We start from the raw sequence: 19,333 nt of genomic DNA, 5'->3' as shown, positions 1-19,333 counted from the left end.
ACTGAATTCCTGATCTTCTCTTCAAAGCACAAGCCACAACGTTCTCTTCCTGTTCTTCATTTTGGTTCTGACGTGATTACCACTTCATCTCATGCACGTAACATTGGGGTAATATTTGATTCCTGCTTATCTATGGTGCCTCATGTTAATAACACCCGTAAATCTGCCTTCTATCATCTTCGAAATATTACTAGAATCAGAAAATTCCTCTCCCTCAAGACCACTGAAACTCTTGTTCATGCGTTTATAACTTCTAAACTTGATCACTGCAATTCGTTACTTTTTGGTCTTCCCAAGCATCTTATTGACAAACTTCAAACTGTTCAAAATGTCTCTGCTTTCTCGTTACCTTATCTCAGAAACATAATCACATCACTCCTGTCCTTATCGATTTAAACTCGCTTCCTGTTGCTGAACGTATTAAGTTTAAAATAATTCTACTAGCATTTAAATCGCTTCATAGTCTTTCTCCTGTTTACCTCAAGGAACTCATCAGCGTTCACAAATCTGCTAGAAATCTTCGCTCGTCTTCTCACTTGTTGCTGTCTTCAAAATCTTATAATCTCAAGTCATATAGTCTACGTTCTTTCTCAGTTGCTGCTCCGCTCCTCTGGAACACTCTACCTTCTTCAATTAGAGATATTTCCAGTTTATCTTTATTTAAATCTAAACTCAAGACTCATTTATCAAGTTTAAGTTAGCTTTTTCTTTATAATCATATTATCTATCTTATTCATTTATTCCTTTAACGTTAAGTTACTAAGCGCGTAGAACAGACTTGTATAAGCGCTATATAAGCCATATATTATTATTATTATTATTATTATTATTATTATTATATTTTTTCGTTGTCTTTCATTTTGTTTATTTCTTTTACCTATTCGTTTTTTTCTCTATTCGTTTCTATTTTAATTTACTCGACTTATTCGGTACTCTTGGACTGACGCCATCAAACTTATTAGTTTTCCAATGTTATTCTCAAAGGTACCTTCGAAGCAGCCCAACATTTTTTTGCATAATTTTTCTATTTTTTCAATTTCTCAAAATAGTTATTAAAGGCTTTCTTGGGGCTTTGTACATAAAACAATTTAAAATAAACAATTATTAATTATCGGCTTTGGTCCACATCCCTGTCGAGAAAGTAATGGAAAAGTAAAGAACTATTCAAGCAATTATTTAATCATTTGGAACTGTTATTTTAAAGGTTTCGTTAATTGTAGCTGTAAATTGTAAATTCAAGTTATAAAGACCCATCAGGTGTTTCGATTTGTTTTGAGCTCTTATCTCACATGTTCGCCGCCATTAATTAATTTAGTATTACACAGCGCAAATTGTTTATAAACTCCACGCAGACGATCATGAGTTCAACTTGGTTTTGAACACTTTCAACTAAAGACGAATTCGGCTCAAGACAGTTGGTTATGATGAACTCTAAACTGGTACTGCTCATTTTTCTTGGCCTGTTTGTTGTAAGCCAAGCCAAGCCATTGCGTAATTATTATGGTATGTTTTTTTAAAAAACTTTTAATGTGTTTTTTTATAAATTTGTTTTTTAGAAATTATTATAATACTCAATGCCCTTCTGCATTGATCGCAGTTGTATTTGTCTTCTTTTTCTCCCTGTATTTCTTCTCTTTGTTCTAGCTTTTGTCCTTCATCTTACCTTCTTATTCTAGATCTCCAACCTTCTTCTTTTACTTGTTCTTCTTGTTCTTCTTCATTTTCTTGCATTACTTATTATCAAACACATTAATAATTCATGAGGCAAACACACAGAAATCACGACCGTGAAGAGTGTTGTAAATCTGATACAAAACTGTGTTCATTTGCATAAACTTTAAGTTGGATTTTCTTGGCCAAATTCACTTTAATTTTGAAAATTTGAGTAAAAACACAAAGGAACTAACCTAGACGTTTAACACGGCCACTCATACTTTATATATACTAAAAATATGAATTGCTGTGATTTCGGGTTTTTTCATTCAACTTAAGTGATGTTTTTTTTCTTCTTAACTTCTTAACTGTTGCATTATTTTTTAACAGCATTAATTGCTATCGCTTAAAATTTCAGATCCCGAGGTAAAACCTTCCCTTTCCCCGAACCCTGCAGGTTTACTTGAAGAACTTGTTTCTTCTCCAACAAACAAGTGGAAGCAAATCTATGGAAAGCGAGGTAAGGAGTTTCTTTGAAATAATTACGTGGCTAATAAAATAAAACAGAATTCTCTTACTACTTCAAGGCCTTTGTGTACGTCTGCTAAGAATAATCATTCTTTTGTTGGTTTATTAATTAAAGTAGAGTCTTCTTGTCACATTCTCTTACCTTCTCATCTCCTTTTTCTACTTCTTTTTCTTCTCGTGGTTTTCACTTATAATAATGTATTAAAATAGGAAAACTTGTATCCTTTCAATTGAAGTTCTTCTTAACTATAATGTTTACTTTAAAGTGCATATGACATGAAAAAATTTTAATGTTAAAAATGTGTATTTTATTGGCATTAATAAGAAAATCACAGTTAAATTTGTTTCAAAAACATATTTCTCTAGAAATTCAAGAAAATTCAGTACAAGTTGTGACGTCATTTTGTTTACAAGTCTCCAGATTTAGTTGCAAATATACGAAATATGTTTGAATGTAGAATCTTAATTTCAGGTAGTACCCTTTTCAGTTTCCCAACATTTGAAGAGTACTACGTAAGCTATCAAATGAAGCTGAATACAATATGCCTTTCGTCGTCATTTTGTATGAATTACAATTTATATTTAGTACATTACTACCGAATCTAGAGTACGTTTCAACAAAATGACGTCACAAATTGGGCTTAATTTTCTCACATATCTCAAGAATTAAGCTTTTGAAACAAATTTTATTAAGATATATTTATCATTATTAACAAACTATACATTTCAAACGATGAAATGATTTCGTGTCATATACACTTTAAAGTCCTTCTCAATCACGAAAAAACACGTTTATTTTGCACTTTTCGTAAATAATTATTTCACTTACCATCGACACATCTTTCATGCAATTTATAAAAATACACTTCATTTTTCTTTTCATGTTTTATGTTTCTCAGTTCTATCTTTCCAAGGCTCAAAAGGCAATTTGAAGACACCGGTTCCCGACTCGCTATATACAGTTAAACCTGCATATGGTATCATATGGTATAATAAAGTAGGCCGCCTGCCCAAAGCTTAGTACTTCCGCAATTATATTCCTAGCGAATAAAAGCAACCTTATCTTATGTTGTAATGATAGTGTTTTTTGAAATGCTTGAATAAAATAAACAAGGCTGATCATATGGAACCTTTAAGCCAAGTATTTCTTTTGATAACGTTTTTGGGTCGACAATACGGGAGAAAAATCGGGAGAAAAAAGAGGGAAAAAAAAGCCACAAAGAGCAGAAATCATATTGAATTATCTTCTTCCTTCTAGGATTAGATCTTATGATTATTCTTCTTTCTGTTTTTTTTATTTCTTTTCTTCTTCTTTCTTCTTTCTCTTCTTCTTCGTCTTCTGCTTCTCTTCTTCTCTTCTATCTTCTTCGTTCTTCTTCTTCTTCTTGTCTTCTTCCTTCGTAGCGTTCTCTCTCTCTTCCTCTCCAAATGGGTCTATTCCCAAATGATTTGTAATGGGACAACATTGAGCCAAACTGAATGGGTCTATTCCCAAATGATTTGTTATGGGACAACATTGAGCCATACTGAATGGGTCTATTCCCAAATGATTTGTAATGGGACAACACTGAGCCAAACTGAATGGGTCTATTCCCAAATGATTCGTAATGGAACAATATTGAGCCAAACTGAATGGGTCTATTCCCAAAGGATTTGTAATAGGACAACATTGAGGCAAACTGAATGGGTCTATTCCCAAAGGATTTGTAATAGGACAACATTGAGGCAAACTGAATGGGTCTATCCCAAATGATTTTTTTCACAGCTAGGTACTGGATCACGTAAAGCCAAACTGTACTTAAGCAGTCAAGCACAAAACATCTTTTTGAGTACATGATTGGAGTATAGTAGTGACTAGGAGGATTTCTTTCTCGTTCTCTACGTGAATCACCATCACTGGACGCCAGTAGTTTAAAAAGATTAACAAAGTAATAGGGGCGAGCACGCGTTTCTGCGAGAAAAGTGGCGCCAAATTCACAGATAACCAAACAAAATAATAATAAGAAGAAAATGTAGGGCTTTTAGTGGAACTTTTTACGGCCTTTGGACCCTAAACCGTGTCATCAAATATATGGAAAGTGCTTTCGTGAAGATTTTTTAAATTTGAATAAAAGAAACTAAAGGAACTTCAAGCAAGAAAAACAGAATAAGAGAATGAAGAAACTTGTCAATTTATAATGTCAGTTTAGGACACAAAGATACGATGAACATACTTTTGTGAATGATTGATGTTAAGAGAGGATTCTTTTCCTATTCAAGCAGTGAGCGCCAAAAACTATTTTCTTGAAGGAAGGCTGTTGTAAAAGGCTAAAATCTATTATTCAGAAAGTTTAACTTGTTTGGCAGTGGAAATGACCTTTGAAAGTTGAATCAAAGTGTTAACCCAAAGCAAAAGTTTTATTCGAAACTGAGGTGTAGGTCTTCATTTGCTTATTTCCCATATATTTTCTATAAAAAAGCCTGACAAAGCAGCATCCTAACACAAATGCTACGAAACATCTTTGTACAATTGAAAATACCGCTTCAAACAGGCATCTTATCATAGTACATCAGTTTCTAACTGTCTAAAAAATGTTTTGAGTGTTTACCCAAAACAAAAATTGGGATCAAAACTCATACCGCAAAGTCTAGTTTTTTGCGCTTTTTGCCATTATTGCTCATCATTGAAAAAAAAATTCCTCTTAATGGGTAAAACAAAAAATATAGCAAGGAAAAGAGAAAACAAAAGCCGGACTTAACATGATATGTTAAATTTTTACAACTTTATTGTACTTTTAGATTTACAGAATTCAGAACTCGTAACGAACTACGCCTGCTACTACAATAGGTTCATAGCAAACATTATCATTTGCCAAAGAAATATTTGTTATAATCCTGACCGTCATCTTCTTGTCCATTACTACAAATATCAATAATAATAATTATTGTCATGATTTGTAATGGGACAATTAACATTAAGGCAAACTAAATGGGTCTACTCCCAAATGATTTGTCATGGGACAACATTGAGCCAAACTGAATGGGTCTACTCCCAAATGATTTGTAATGGGACAACATTGAACCAAACTGAATGAGTCTATTCCCAAATGATTTGTAATGGGACAACATTGAGCCAAACTAAATGGGTCTATTCCCAAATGATTTGTAATGGGACAACATTGAGCCAAACTGAATGGGTCTATTCCCAAATGATTTGTAGTGAGACAACATTGAACCAAACTGAATGGGTCTATTCCCAAATGATTTGTTATGGGACAACATTGAGCCAAACTGAATGGGTCTATTCCCAAATGATTTGTAGTGAGACCACATTGAGCCAAACGGATGGGTCTATTCCCAAATGATTTGTTATGGGACAACATTGAGCCAAAGTGAATGGGTGTATTCCCAAATGATTTGTAGTGAGACAACATTGAGCCAAATGGGATGGGTCTATTCCCAAATGATTTATGGCAAACTGAATTATTAAATTACTTTTAATTACATACGTTGACCCTGAAGTAGCGTTTTCTCCTCCATACCAAATTATACCAAGAAAATTGAGACCTTCTGTTGGAGTTTTATCTCTCTTCTTCCATTCTGAAACTCCATTGATTAAAAAAAAAATTAAAAAAAAAAAAAAAAAAAAAAAAAATTAATGATAAACGATAACAATTAACAAGTGATGGATCATATAGATTATCTAAAACTTTGCTGTAAAACTGACCCAATGATATAAACATATCGTGGAAAAAACTACATATATCATTTTAATCTGGAAAAGACTTTCACCATTTCTCATTAGCATCCATTGTTAATGGCACCACAATGGCCGCCATGTTTTTGTCTTTTAACTCTCTTGGGAATGCTTACAACCCATCAATAGATACAAGTTTATATTGCAAGACCTACCGTCTGATTTGAACGTAGCTGCTTGGATCACAACGAACAAGCAGACAATTGCTAAAAGCACCAATTTCGAGTTCATCTTTAGTTTCCCAATCAAAGATTCTTCCTACTGCTTTGAGTCTTAAAATACGAAGACTGTGTAGGGTTTAAAGTCAACTTGTGGGCTTCCCATTTCTTTTATAGATTTGTACCCCCATGAACCCTGGCTTGGTCTACATGACTTCTGATTGGAATATTTGATACTTGGTGTACTGTGAATGGTCAAGCGACAGATGTGAGTTGTTTGTTATATGTGCTAGATTGCTCACATTCATCTTCTCCAGGCGAAACCATAACATAGCAAAAACATTCTCTTATTCCCATCCAATTATTTTTTATCGCCCAACAGGCTTTATCGCAATTACGCACGCGAATTTTGCTAGTTTCAATTTAAGCTCAAGGCCTTTTGAAACTGTAAAAAATAAACAATCGGAATTATTATTTTTTTAAATATTGTTCAAAAACTCGATGGGATGTTTCTTAAAAAAAAATATAGGCATGCAGGATTGGCAGTTTTCACCAACTAGTCCCACGGTTACCTCGTTTGCAATCAAATTATAACACGAAGTTGTATTGCTGAGTTTTGGTCGTATTCTGTCCATGAACATGAATGCTACACACATGTTTCTGTCGTTGGTGTTACTCTACCTGATTGCTTTTTGCTATCCAGCACCTTTGAAAAAGCATGTGAAAGCATAAAAATACGGCATATTTATTAAAAGTGAACGCTGTAAAATGACAGATAGAATAAAGTATGTATTAACGAAATGTTGTCTTGAGTTTCTAGTGTTCATTTTCTTCTTACTTCGTTGACTGGTCTTGAGGAGGCAAACGTTGCGTGACAGATCCTAAGGACGGCTGTGCAAGATTGCTCACATAGCAACCCTCATACCTATTTACTGACCAATTCACAACGACTTCAATTCAAGGGGGAAGAGGGGTTGACTGTTATCTATGTGGCATCACATAAAGCACTTTTTAGGTTTTACATTTTTTTTAAACGATTTTCAACTTCAAATGGGCATTTCTTTATCTTCCTATCAGTATCCCCCTGGACCCCTGGACCCCTGGACCCGCTCTTACTATTACAAAAATATCAACAGCCAGAATCGAGCCTTCACAACTGAAGTATATTCAATAAATTTGGTGTTACTATTATGCTTTTCCTCTAGTGATGCGAATAATAGAGCAACCGAAAAAATGCCTACAATTTTCGAAAAAGAAAAGTTGAGAATTTTGGTTTTTGTATGGATATCTTGCTTTAAAATAAATTTAATTTCCCTTACAACGGCACCCCTCCGCCCCAAAACAATGTTGGTTGGAAAGAGTTTTTGTACTTAGCAGTTTCATTTATACATTGATTGCATGTGATGTGTGATCCTATAGCAGAAACTGCTGAGCAAAAAATATAATTAGATTTAAATTGAAAGAAGATATGAATCGTTATGTAATGGATAGCCTGCGTAGCCGGCTCTTCTCTTCCAAGGCCCCAAAAGAGGACCGGCTACGCAGGCTATGTAATGGATTACAACTTGAGCATATATTTTTGTGACAGCGATGAAAGCTACCCTTGACTAATCAAAGTACACCACCTTTATGAATATCCAATCAGAATTATTGAACGCGAAAGGCGGAGCCTAAAAGGCTCGAAATCTTCACTATATAAATGACAGGGAGTCATCAGTTACCTCTATTCCGCGTCGTATTTCAAAGCTAGCTAAGCTAATCGAAAGAACTGCCGGAGTGACCGAGAAGCCAAAGATGAACACGAAATTGGTGCTGCTAATAGCCTTTGCCTGCTTGCTTGTTGTGATCCAAGCAGCTCCTTTGAATAAATATGGTAGGTCTTTCAGTACGAGCTTGTATATTTAGACAATTACAGTTACATTTGTATAGAAAATTAATGGAACCGACATAGGGAACCCAGAAAAAATTCTGAACCCCAGTTTTTAAATCGCTGAAACTTTTAATTTCGAATTATTTCTTTCTTATTAATGCTACGTTTATTTTGCAAAAATGATTTGGATACTCGTAAACTTGTTCTACATTTAGTTTTTGTCTTAATCAATTATTTCAAAGACATTCAGTTTCGAATTTAGAGAATAAAAATATTATGGTGTTTAACTAGGTTCAGAAGAGATGGTATACAACGAGAACAAGCAGTATTACAAAGGGAAAAGAGATGAAATCCAAATACCTCAGAGACGTGAAATTTCGAATCAGCCAAAGTATGGTATAATATGGTATAATGAACCTGCTACTGTTGCTAGTCAATAACAACATGGCCATGTAAACACATTTACAAAATAACTTGCTGTATTTTGTATTGTGTATCGAATATTACAACAAAGTAAATTATATTAAAAGAGTAAAGAAACGCAAGTCTTTTTGTTATGTGTTGATTTCTTATCATCGATAAATGAAAACGGACTCAATGCTGTCCCATGACAAATCCTTTGGGAATAGACGCATGCAGTTTGCCTCAATGTTGTCCCATTACGAATTATTTGGGAATAGACCCATTCAGTTTGGCTCAATGTTGTCCTATGACAAATCATTTGGAAATAGACCCATTCAGTTTGCCTCAATGTTGTCCCATTACGAATCATTTGGGAATAGACCCATTCAGTTTGTCTCAATGTTGTCCATTACAAATCATTTGGGAATAGACCCATTCAGTTTGGCTCAATGTTGTCCCATTACAAATCATTTGGGAATAGACCCATTTGAGATTGGCTCAATGTTGTCCCATTACAAATCGTTTGGGAATAGACCCGTTCAGTTTGGCTCAATGTTGTCCCATTACAAATCATTTGGGAATATACCCATTCAGTTTGGCTCAATGTTGTCCCATTACAAACCATTTGGGAATAGACCCGTTCAGTTTGGCTCAATGTTGTCCCATTACAAATCATTTGGGAATATACCCATTCAGTTTGGCTCAATGTTGTCCCATTACAAATCATGTGGGAATAGACCCATTTAGTTTGGCTCAATGTTTCCTCATTACAAATCATGTGGGAATAGACCCATCCAGTTTATCCCAATCAGGACTCGATTTGCGAGTTGGGCAAAGAAAACCGCGAGTAATACATATGGATTGAGAACCGACAATACTGTCTAAATGTTTAGTTATACATGGCCGACGAAAATCACGTTAAATCATGCATGGCCATGAATTATCGAAAAAGTTCTCGATATATTCGTCTTGTTGTTAAAGGTTACTGTAATTTATTTCGGCTACCAACTGGTTATCTTTTTAATCAAAATATCTCAAAAATAGTTCCTAAAAAAGCTATTATTTCTGGATTGTTTATTGTTAGGATATCTTTCTAGAAAAGTAATCAGTACGGTAGCCACCCGAGGTAAGCAATAACAGTACTATCTAAGAGGTGGGCACGAATGAAATTAGAAAATCTTTGTTTTCTTTTTTCAATTTTTTTTATTTACTTATTATTATTATTATTGTTTTCTAATTTCAATTTCTAACAATGTTATTTTTTCAATTACACGGCTTTGGAGCAATTTGTGAAAAAAAATTTGACCTAATTCATATGCTACTGGCATCGTTCACCATTTATAGTCGCACTGTGCTCGACCAGGGTCTTCTACGTCCAAGACGAAAAAAGAGGTTTCTGAAAAGCAGTCGTTAGCAAATTTCTAGTTCTAGCCAGGATGAATGCTAAACAAATGGTTTTTCCCCTTGTCTTGTTCTGCCTGTTTGCTTTTTGCTATCCAGCTCCTATAAAGCAACGTAAGTAAAGTCCTGTTTCTTTTTTTTTTTTCCTTTCTTTCCGAATTCCTGTTTTCCTCAAAAAATATCAATGCAGCTTCAGAGAAAAATTCTATGGTAGCAATGATTACGTAGAAAAGATCACTCTCTGATCTGATGCTTATTCTTGTTTGAATTTTGCTTTAATTTTTGATCATCCTACTACGTCTCTCTCTCCTTTTTTCTACGCTTCTACCGTTGCTTCCTTTGCTTTGCTTTGCTTTGCTTTGCTTTGCTTTGCTTTGCTTTGCTTTGCTTTGCTTTGCTTTGCTTTGCTTTTTTTCCTTTCCTTTTTCCTTTCTCCCTTGCTCTCTCGCACTTACAAATTTCCCTTTATTTCTCATCCTTACTTACGCTATTTCTCAAACTCAGGGTTTACTTTCAACTATATGACAAAATGTTGAAGTCCTCCTTTTCCTACAATGAGGACACTCGAACCGTGAACACTTCAAATTTTATTGTCACTTAAAAATAATGCATATTGTAAATCATCCCTTGATTGAGCCAATCGATTGAAAAAAAGATTTATTCTGATCCCTCGGTGTACGTATTTTCTATGCTTCATCTTAGAATGTTTTTATGCGACTACATCAACGCATTAAACAAGGCCCTTTTAAATGAAATTTCAAAAATCATGTTTTAACGCTGCATAATAGGAAGCTATAGGATGGCGACGAATTCTGGAGTTTAAACTGCTGTTTCGTATTCAATTCTGTTCTTACGCACATTTATTGATGGTTTTTAACCATTCCCAAGAGAATTAAATAACAAAAGACACGGTGGCCATGTTGGAAGATATAACAAAAGAATTCATTGGCAATTCTTTTGTTAAGTTCCTCTAACACGGCCACCGTGAAAACCATCAATTCAGTAACATATATAGTTTTTTAAAAGGGGAAAATGTGAACATTTGTGCAGATTCTATATACACTTATATTTAGTACTCACTTGTTATGAGTCTTTATGAAAATTTGTTGGGTTGGCCTTGGTTGATGTAGTCAACCGTACACAGTTCTGAAAATGATAACTGTTAACGATTCCATTGACCTCACTGTAAACAATTTCCTATAAATTCAATAGGTTCTGATCATGAAGAAAAAGACGAGTCAGGTCCTGTCTTGCTGGGAAAAAATCTACAATCCATAAAAGAAATGATTCAATATGCCATGGAAGGTAAATTTAAAATCTTGAAACAATCTAGAAAAGTGCATTCACTTACAATGTTTAAATAGTTAATTTTACGTGGTTTTTTTTAGATGCAGACCAAAAGAATTCGAAAGAGAGTAAGCTACTGCGAAAACAAGATGATGATGACTATGATGATGATGTTAGTGATGCTGATGGTGATGATGATGATAGTGATAGTGATGATGCTGATAGTGATAATGATGGTGATGTGAATAATGATGACTATGATGATCATACCGATGATGATGATGTGGATGATGATGATGCTGATAATGGTGGTGATGATGATGATGATATGAATGATGATGATGCTGATAATGATGATGATGATGATGATGATGATGTTAATGATGCCGATAACGATGATGATTTGAATGATGATGATGATGATGATAATGATGATGCTGATAATGATGATGATGATGATGATGATGATGTTAATGATGCCGATAACGATGATGATTTGAATGATCATGATGATGATGATAATGATCATGATGATGATGATATGAATGATGATGATGATGCTGATAATGATCATGATGATGATGATGATGATGTTAATGATGCCGATAACGATGATGATTTGAATGATCATGATGATGATGATAATGATCATGATGATGATGATGATGCTGATAATGATCATGATGATGATGATGATGATGTTAATGATACCGATAACGATGATGATTTGAATGATGATGATGGAGATGATGATGGTGATGGTAATGATGACGATGATGATCATACTGATGATGATGATGCTGATGCTAATGCTGATAATTATAATGATTTGAACGATGATGATAATGATGATGATGATGATGCTGACAACGATGATGATTTGAATGTTGATGATTTGAATGATGATGATGATGATGATGATGATGAAGATAATGACGATAGTGATAATGCCGATGATGTTCAGGAAACTGGTAAGTTTAAAAGATAATTCACAGTCTTTAGCAGAAGAGCTTTCTTCAATGTTTTATTTTGCAATGAACAAAATAGCAGCAAAATAGCTGCAATTAGACAATATATTTTTGATTTTGTTTCACGAATACATACTCTAAAGGATACACCATACAACAGTGGTGTTTGTTTACTGTTTGTTGTTTTTACTGTTTATTTATGTGTTTGTTTACTTAGATACAACTCAAAAGGAAAAGCATGATCGTTTAAGAAAACAAGATGATGATGAAGAAGGATATGTTGGTAATAAGATTATGGGCATTCCTTTAGCAGGATTTGATCGCAGTTCCGTAGAGAAAAGCTATGGATAGAATAAATAAAAATACGGCATTTTTTGTCGAGGTTCAAAAGTATGTTGTAAAATGACTAGAATAAAGTTACGATCATTTTGTAGGTTAAGTGAGTTTTGTTGGGTCGCCATCAGTATATAAAACAAATAGTTATGATTAGAAAAAATAACACAGCTCAACACAGTGTTGAGTCTTCAACACTGTTTAACGTTAAACAAACGTATAATTAAAAAGAGCTATAAACTAATTGGTGTCCTCTTTTTTTGAAGAAAAAATATTGAATTGCAATGGGGGTCTAGACTTGTCTTCCTTTCTTTTTTCAGTTTTCTTTTTTTCTTATTGATCGAAGCAGCTTGAACATAAATTCTATCTGAAAAAACCTCTGGGCTGATCTAAGTCAGGGCACGGTTAACTCACAGATCAAACCCTGAAACAACCTCTGGGCTGAACTACGTCAATGCACGGCTAAGTCACAGATCGAACCCTGAAACAACCTCTGGGCTAATCTAAGTCAGGGCACGGCTAACTCACAGGTCAAACCATGAAAACACTTCTGGGCTGATCTAAGTGGTCAGGGCACCCTCATGGATCGAATTGGAATGTAATATTTAATGGCCAGCAATGAGGGGTTTAAAATTATATAATGCAGAGAGAAAACAATAAGTGGGGACATTGAGTACAGTACAGTACCCTGGAATAATTTCCAAGTCCAAGAACTTGGGAATATTTTAAAGCAAATGTACTTGAGCTTCAAGTCAAAGAAATAGTTTTAGTGTGATTACTGTTGAAACAATAAGCTTAGAAACAATTCTGTTTTTTACATTTTATTGTTTGTTTATTTTCTAATAAAAAACATACATCCAAACAGAAGCTAAATTAATTAAACAAGTATAGGGACAATGGACCTGTAAAATGGAAAAAAATAGACGTAATTAATAATTGCATAGGAAACATTACCACCCCCACCACCACCACTACCACCCTCACCCCCACCCCCACTACCACCAACACAACCACCACCACTACCACCACCACTACCACCACCACCTCCACCCCCACTACCACCAACACCACCACCACCACTCTCACCACCACTACCACTACCCCCACCACCACTACCATTATTACGTATTACGTAGGGGACTACTTTATTAACTCTTACCTTAGCATAAGATGTGAGTATTGCAAGACTCAAATTGAGTAAATCTTCCATGACAGTATTTGTTGTATCCTTGGTAACCAATGCATGCACGTTGTCTTTCACGGTAGCCTACATAACAAGTAGCAGAGCATGGTCCCCAAGGTCCCCAGCTACTCCAATAAGGGGAGGGTATCGTTGTTGGATTAACTTAAAAAGGAGAGGAAAAACAAACAGTGAAAAAAAAATAAAAAAATAAAAAAGTAGATTAAAATAGATGCAGTACAAACAATAGACCATTTTAATTAGAATTCACATACTATACCGCTTTGTTCCTTTATTACAGACTCTTTTAGACAGGGTTCGCCTCATTTCAGTGTCGGATTATTTACGAATATGATGCGAGTAAAGGTAGCATGGACAATTTTAACAATACCAACACTTTGAAATATGAGGGACATTCACAGATACACATGAATATTCTACGCAAAATCGAGCCTTATGACAAACTATGTTATATATGATTATTAATATTCGAGACCTTTAGCGTAACGTTTTTGCTAGGTATCAAACCTCGAATTGCAGCTCACACGTTTTCCTGATGCTAAAGGTCTTCAATAATAAGTGGTTTAATTACTTACCACAAGGCGGTAATGGAAGGCATGGCTTCGTTTCACGGTATGAACCAATGCATGGCCCTGCTCCACAAAACGGAGCGGGATTTGTACAAGATCTTGTCCTTTTTCTTATTCCATTGTCACCGTTTGATGAGCAACAGGTCTTGCTGCACGAGCTCCAGGCTGACCATTGACTCCAGTCACCCGCTTCTAGAAATTAAAAAAATATATATATACTGCATCATTTTCCTGCTGGCGTATCCCTAACCTAAGCTTCTATGCGTATAGTAGACGAAGAGAAAATGAACTAAGAATTTGAGTCTCTGGTATTTATGCTTTTAACCATTACAGGCACTGCTAGATGCTATCTTTTGAAGCTTGTTTGTTTTTCTGTACGGGTCATCGTCACTCAAGAAACAGCGAAAACCACCGGCTTATGGAATGAGTCCATGCACATAGTACAAACCATGAGATCGTAGTTTGCCATCCTTACTGAACGCAGTACATTCAGACTCACTCCGTGCTAAAGTGTTTATTCAGATTGAACACATTCTTAATATGTAAATTCTAGCTTATAACGTAAGTGTTTAAAAAAGTATATTCGGTTTGAGTGCGTGCAGACATTGTGGTGCTACGATAAACGAAACCCAATTAAATGTCATGAAGGAATGTACATGCATGTCTTCTAGAAAAAAATTACCTGGACAACATCCCAGGTTGCATTCCTTAGTTTCTGATGATGGTCCAACGCAGTCTGGTCCTCCATTCTGTGGAGGCGGGTTGGTACACGTGCGCGTTCTAGTTTGCTTTCCTATGACGCCGCACGTGAAAGGACAGACACTCCACTTGGACCATTCGCTAAATCCTCCAGCGACTGATTTAAAACAAGAAAAAGCAATTAAGAAATTTACCGCCATTTACTCAATGGTGACCATCACTTAGCGAGTTGAATATTCACTTTATAATATCTAAACCTTAAAATTTTGTTCAAAAGGTATTTTTTAAATCTTATCATTTGTGGTGAATTTCTCACTTGAAAGTGCGCATGCTATAGCTGTGTTAAACAGAAAAGCGCGCTCGTGCTTAGTGCAGTTATATATCACTCGCGGTTTTTTTTAGAGTGTTTTGCCAATCCTCAAGTTCTTCTTTTTTAACTGCTTATGACAACGGAAGCAAGCTTCAATATTTATATTTATCATATGACCGTGAATCTTAGAGCCTGGACACTAGCAAATCGAGCAATCTGATTGGATAGATCGCATCGCGGACTGGTCTAGATTCTCCGGTATTAATCGGTCCGATCGCATATTAATCTTACGGCGAAAACATTTTGTCCTTTTCAATGAAAAGTGGTCATATGATAAAACTCTTATCAACCGATCTTGGTCGTTCTGTAAGGGATAATCTTGACCTTGGTCGGGTACAGACCTCGGTCAAGATTATCCCGTACAGACCTCCCGCTCGGTTAATAAGATCTAAATATCAAAGCAATAAAAATTTCGCAAGCGATCTGTGCGCTTTTTAACCAATCAGGAAGCAAGATTTATATTAACTGTTAAGTTATTTTACAATAGAGGTTTTACACCATCACGTGACGGCAGCCATATTACATGACAGGAACAATACAAACGTTTTACATGATAAAGAATTCAATTTCCGAAAGCGCAGGGATTTTATTGTTCTACCATCTATCCACAGGCAGTCCAAGCTGGATTATGGCGCTGGCACATGATGATCTAAAACAACTATTGCTTTTTTGGTTCTATTACCTTGACAAGATATATTATTGTTGCAGTATCGATACTGGATCTGTGGTCTGTTGCAATTAACTTTAGGATCTGACGAAAATGAACAGGTTCTGTTTCTCTTCTGATAGCCGATGTGGCATGTCTTTGAGCACGAATTCCACGAGCTCCACTGGTTCCAAATGATTTTGGGGAGCGGAGCTGTGGTGGGCTTGGTTAGTTTGGATATGATTGATGGAGCTTTTGTTGGGATATCCAAGGGATACGCTAAAAAAATAAAATTGTTATTGAAAATCTTGTCACCTTTGTTTTCTGTAATAATCCTTTAGCTTTAGCGCAATAGTTTTGATTTTGAATAAATTTTAAAAGCTATTACCTTGGCAACAGGATACCTCGCAGCGCTGTGCATACACTATGTAAGGGTTGTTTATCGTGTTGCTGAAGCACTTCCCTTGTTTGAAGATAGATGGACAGTCGTACTCAGGCGTATCAATGTATCGATCTAAGAAGAATAACATTCAAGTTTATTTTGACAATATTGTCCATTGCTAAGTTGGTGATTTTTTGTTGCGACATCATAAAGAGTAACCTATCACCTCAGGGAAAAAATAACTAACTCTTATACACGAATTGGTACATGGATTTCAAGGACGGATCCAGCCAAATATTTGGGGGGGGGGGGGGGGCTAATTGAGTTTAGGGGGGTCTAATTGAGTTTCTTCCGTCATCACAACGGAAAACAATAAATAAAAAAAGAATCTCATTATTCAGTTTTGTTTTGTATTTTTTTCTGCTGAAATCGGCTTCAGCCCTTTTTGCCCCCCCCCCCCCCCCCCTCCCGGATCCTCCTTTGGATTTAAATTCAAATAGTTTAACTAATACACAAAATATAACTGATATAAATATAGCCAAGAGATGATATATTTTTTTAACGATGCTTTCCCACACTACACTAGGGCTCAGTTGTACAAAGAGAGGATAGCGCTATCCGACAAATAAATCTTATCCAGTGGATAAATATATTGGATAAAAGCATCGACTTATCTACTGGAGAAGGATTTATCCGTTTGGAAAGCTCTATCCATTCTTCGCGTACAACCGAGCCCTGGTGGTTGCTTTTTTCTTGCATTTCAGCGAATCCCTTCTTTGTTGCTTGATAATATACGGCTGCTTCCACTCTAATCCCTACCCCCTACCCCCTACCCCCCCCACACCCCACACCCCCTTCCCCGACATCGAACCACGTGCACCGTTAATTATTCTTTTCTTTATCTACTACGTGGAGAGTCTTCGATTTCTTTTCGTTGATTTTAATCACTAATCTATTCGCATCAGTGAGTGCAAAAGAAGATATTGAGGCTAGTCCTTAAATCTCCTAGGATAGAATTTGAATTCTTAATTCTTAATTGATCGAACTTTTCACGTTTGCCGCAAACAAGATGCATCACAAATCAACTCTCTACTGTCGAAGCGCGCGAGCTTACTGCATATTCAATCAAAATGCTTGGATAAAGACCTATATCACGCTAGCATGAAATTCTAAGGTATTTGATTAATTGGGAAAAGGAATTTACTATCCAATTTGTCACATTGACAATAGTAAAATTGCAAAGTTTCGTAGAGATTGCTCTTAAACTGACAAAGATATGATTTTCAACAACAACAACAAAAAAAAAAAAAAAAAAAAAAAAAAAAAACTGTACGTGCCAGGGCACGGTCTAAACTATATACTCACCGCATCCTGTACAAGTCTTATAACAAACGCCCATCAAATACCCTGCATTACATTTTCCTTGACGTTTGATTTCATCACACTTTTTACAGTCCCAGTTATTCTTGCATCTCATTCTGTGGAGCATTTTCGCTATGGAAAAAAATTAAACATCAGAGACCTTTTGCATGACGTTTGACGAACCTAAAACTGCAGTTTGACTTGAGGCGTTTTCCATCAAACTTTCAACATCTAGTTATAGCAAGGCGTCATAACGAAGTCGTTGCCGCAATTAATTTTTCTAGAGTGATCTTACTCACACCGTGAAATAGTTCTTAGACTACTTATATAACTAGATCTTATTTCATTTGTTTGAGACCATGAAATTCAGTGAGTAGAATAGAGGGTTAGTAAATCTTATTTCCATCGGTTCTTTGTTTATAGAATGAAGTCAATAAACCCGTGAAATAGATATTAGACTAATACACATTAGTAGACCCTCATTACATTGTTTTCTTTCACTTTTACGCGTTGACTAACATGTTTTATATTTCATGGGTTAAATCCCATCAATACGCTTTAATAACACGTTATTAGACAGTAACTAAGAGTAATTGTTTCGCATGGTTTTTGAAAACCACTCTATTTTCCTAACAACGTGAACATTTTTGTAGTAGTTAGTGTATAATTAACATAAAATCTAATAATAAGCCCTTAGGGTTTAGACCCTCATTTCATTGTTTTGTTTTGTGTCTATTTGACTAGAGTGAAGTCACTAAACCCTAAAATCTTGTCTAATGCCGGAAAGATTACATCCAACTATTTGACCGTAGTATCTTTTCACCCCGACTACTTACGTTTCGTTTCCTTACAGTGAAGACACTCGAACCATGAACACTTGACTTTATACAGATTTTTATTTTTTGAGCTTTTTGCTGCTTCAAACCCTCTAAAAAAGTAGGATTGAACTCAAATATGCCATGTGATCAAAAGATAACTTATTTCTAAATGATTCACTCCAGGGATGCATGTTAAAAAAATAGTAGAAAATCACAAAGTGTTCATGGTAAGAGTGTCCTCACTGTAAAATAAGATTCATTATTTGAGTTACTTATACCTTATGTACTATATATCAACAAAGCCGAGCGATTTGAATTTTTTGCACTAATCGTATGACATGGCAATCATACTTATAAACTAATGCTTGAAATTGCGAAATTTCGTCTTCAGAGAGACCTAAATTTCGGATTTTACAACTTTTTACATGGACTAGTTAGACAAACGTTTGTAAATTTTTGCAAATTAAATGAAATATCGTTTGCCATTTTTCAATATTCACCCTTTAACTTGGCGGCAAATTTGCTAATTTTGAGGTGCTCTGCCCAATAGGTTTGAACTATTTTTTCTTCTAACTCGCCCATATCAAATGTTGAAAAACCTATGGAAGGGTCTATTTCTTACTAAATGATCCTTCTGATGAAGTTGGCAGCATGATTCCACAGATGAGAAACACCACGACGGCTACCAGAACGAGCTTCATGTTGAACAGATAAGGACAGAACTACTCCAACAAGACCTGCTCCGGGCAATCAGACGTGGGAAAAAATTACGATGTTACAACAGTAAAATTTCTACTCCGAAATAACTGGTATTTAAAGAGAAATTTCAAACGCGCCCCCTCTTAATTACTATAGCAACGAGCATGTAATTAATATCGTCGCTATGGCAACATGTCTGTGTTTTACATCAGGAGCAATACAGTTTCCATAAAGAAGTCGAAGCATTTATT

The 19,333-nt window shown here is 35.4% G+C and overlaps 3 protein-coding genes and 2 long non-coding RNA genes across 6 annotated transcripts; 3 read left to right on the top strand and 2 right to left on the bottom strand.

The window, feature by feature from the left end:
* The first annotated feature begins 1,359 nt into the window (after window positions 1-1,359).
* LOC116303963 (uncharacterized) lies at window positions 1,360-3,310 on the top strand. Its single transcript, XM_031713601.2, has 3 exons — window positions 1,360-1,503; window positions 2,072-2,173; window positions 3,081-3,310. The coding sequence occupies exons 1-3, from the start codon at window positions 1,422-1,424 to the stop codon at window positions 3,200-3,202; spliced, it is 306 nt and encodes a 101-aa protein (XP_031569461.2). The 5' UTR covers window positions 1,360-1,421; the 3' UTR covers window positions 3,203-3,310.
* A 1,605-nt stretch (window positions 3,311-4,915) lies between these two features.
* On the bottom strand, window positions 4,916-6,229 carry LOC148911426 (uncharacterized). Of its 2 annotated transcripts, none has more exons than XR_016119779.1 (3): window positions 6,073-6,229; window positions 5,670-5,766; window positions 4,916-5,080 (listed from the first exon to the last, which is right to left on the bottom strand). It is a non-coding gene; the product is annotated as an uncharacterized LOC148911426 (long non-coding RNA). The 2 variants fall into 2 exon arrangements; XR_016119780.1 differs by having other exon boundaries at window positions 5,670-5,760.
* A 1,555-nt stretch (window positions 6,230-7,784) lies between these two features.
* On the top strand, window positions 7,785-8,490 carry LOC116303962 (uncharacterized). The gene is made up of 2 exons (XR_004198003.2): window positions 7,785-7,948; window positions 8,237-8,490. It is a non-coding gene; the product is annotated as an uncharacterized LOC116303962 (long non-coding RNA).
* A 1,214-nt stretch (window positions 8,491-9,704) lies between these two features.
* LOC148911425 (uncharacterized) lies at window positions 9,705-12,580 on the top strand. Its single transcript, XM_089029790.1, has 4 exons — window positions 9,705-9,862; window positions 10,961-11,053; window positions 11,137-12,006; window positions 12,221-12,580. Exons 1-4 carry the CDS (start codon window positions 9,784-9,786, stop codon window positions 12,352-12,354), a joined length of 1,176 nt encoding a protein of 391 aa, XP_088885916.1. The 5' UTR covers window positions 9,705-9,783; the 3' UTR covers window positions 12,355-12,580.
* Window positions 12,581-13,141: 561 nt separating this feature from the next.
* LOC116303959 (adhesion G protein-coupled receptor B3) lies at window positions 13,142-19,180 on the bottom strand. The gene is made up of 8 exons (XM_031713599.2): window positions 19,006-19,180; window positions 17,569-17,697; window positions 16,210-16,335; window positions 15,858-16,100; window positions 14,789-14,962; window positions 14,113-14,298; window positions 13,496-13,681; window positions 13,142-13,238 (listed from the first exon to the last, which is right to left on the bottom strand). Exons 1-7 carry the CDS (start codon window positions 19,082-19,084, stop codon window positions 13,497-13,499), a joined length of 1,122 nt encoding a protein of 373 aa, XP_031569459.2. The 5' UTR covers window positions 19,085-19,180; the 3' UTR covers window positions 13,142-13,238; window position 13,496.
* Window positions 19,181-19,333: the final 153 nt, after the last annotated feature.

This window comes from Actinia tenebrosa, unplaced genomic scaffold (assembly GCF_029948245.1).
Source record: "Actinia tenebrosa isolate PJP-AT-01 unplaced genomic scaffold, QUT_ActTen_1.0 PGA_scaffold14__42_contigs__length_11649687, whole genome shotgun sequence".
Classification (NCBI taxonomy): Eukaryota; Metazoa; Cnidaria; class Anthozoa; order Actiniaria; family Actiniidae; genus Actinia; species Actinia tenebrosa.
The sequence above is the reverse complement of the archived record's forward strand: the minus strand, read 5'-3'. Positions and strand labels throughout refer to the sequence as shown.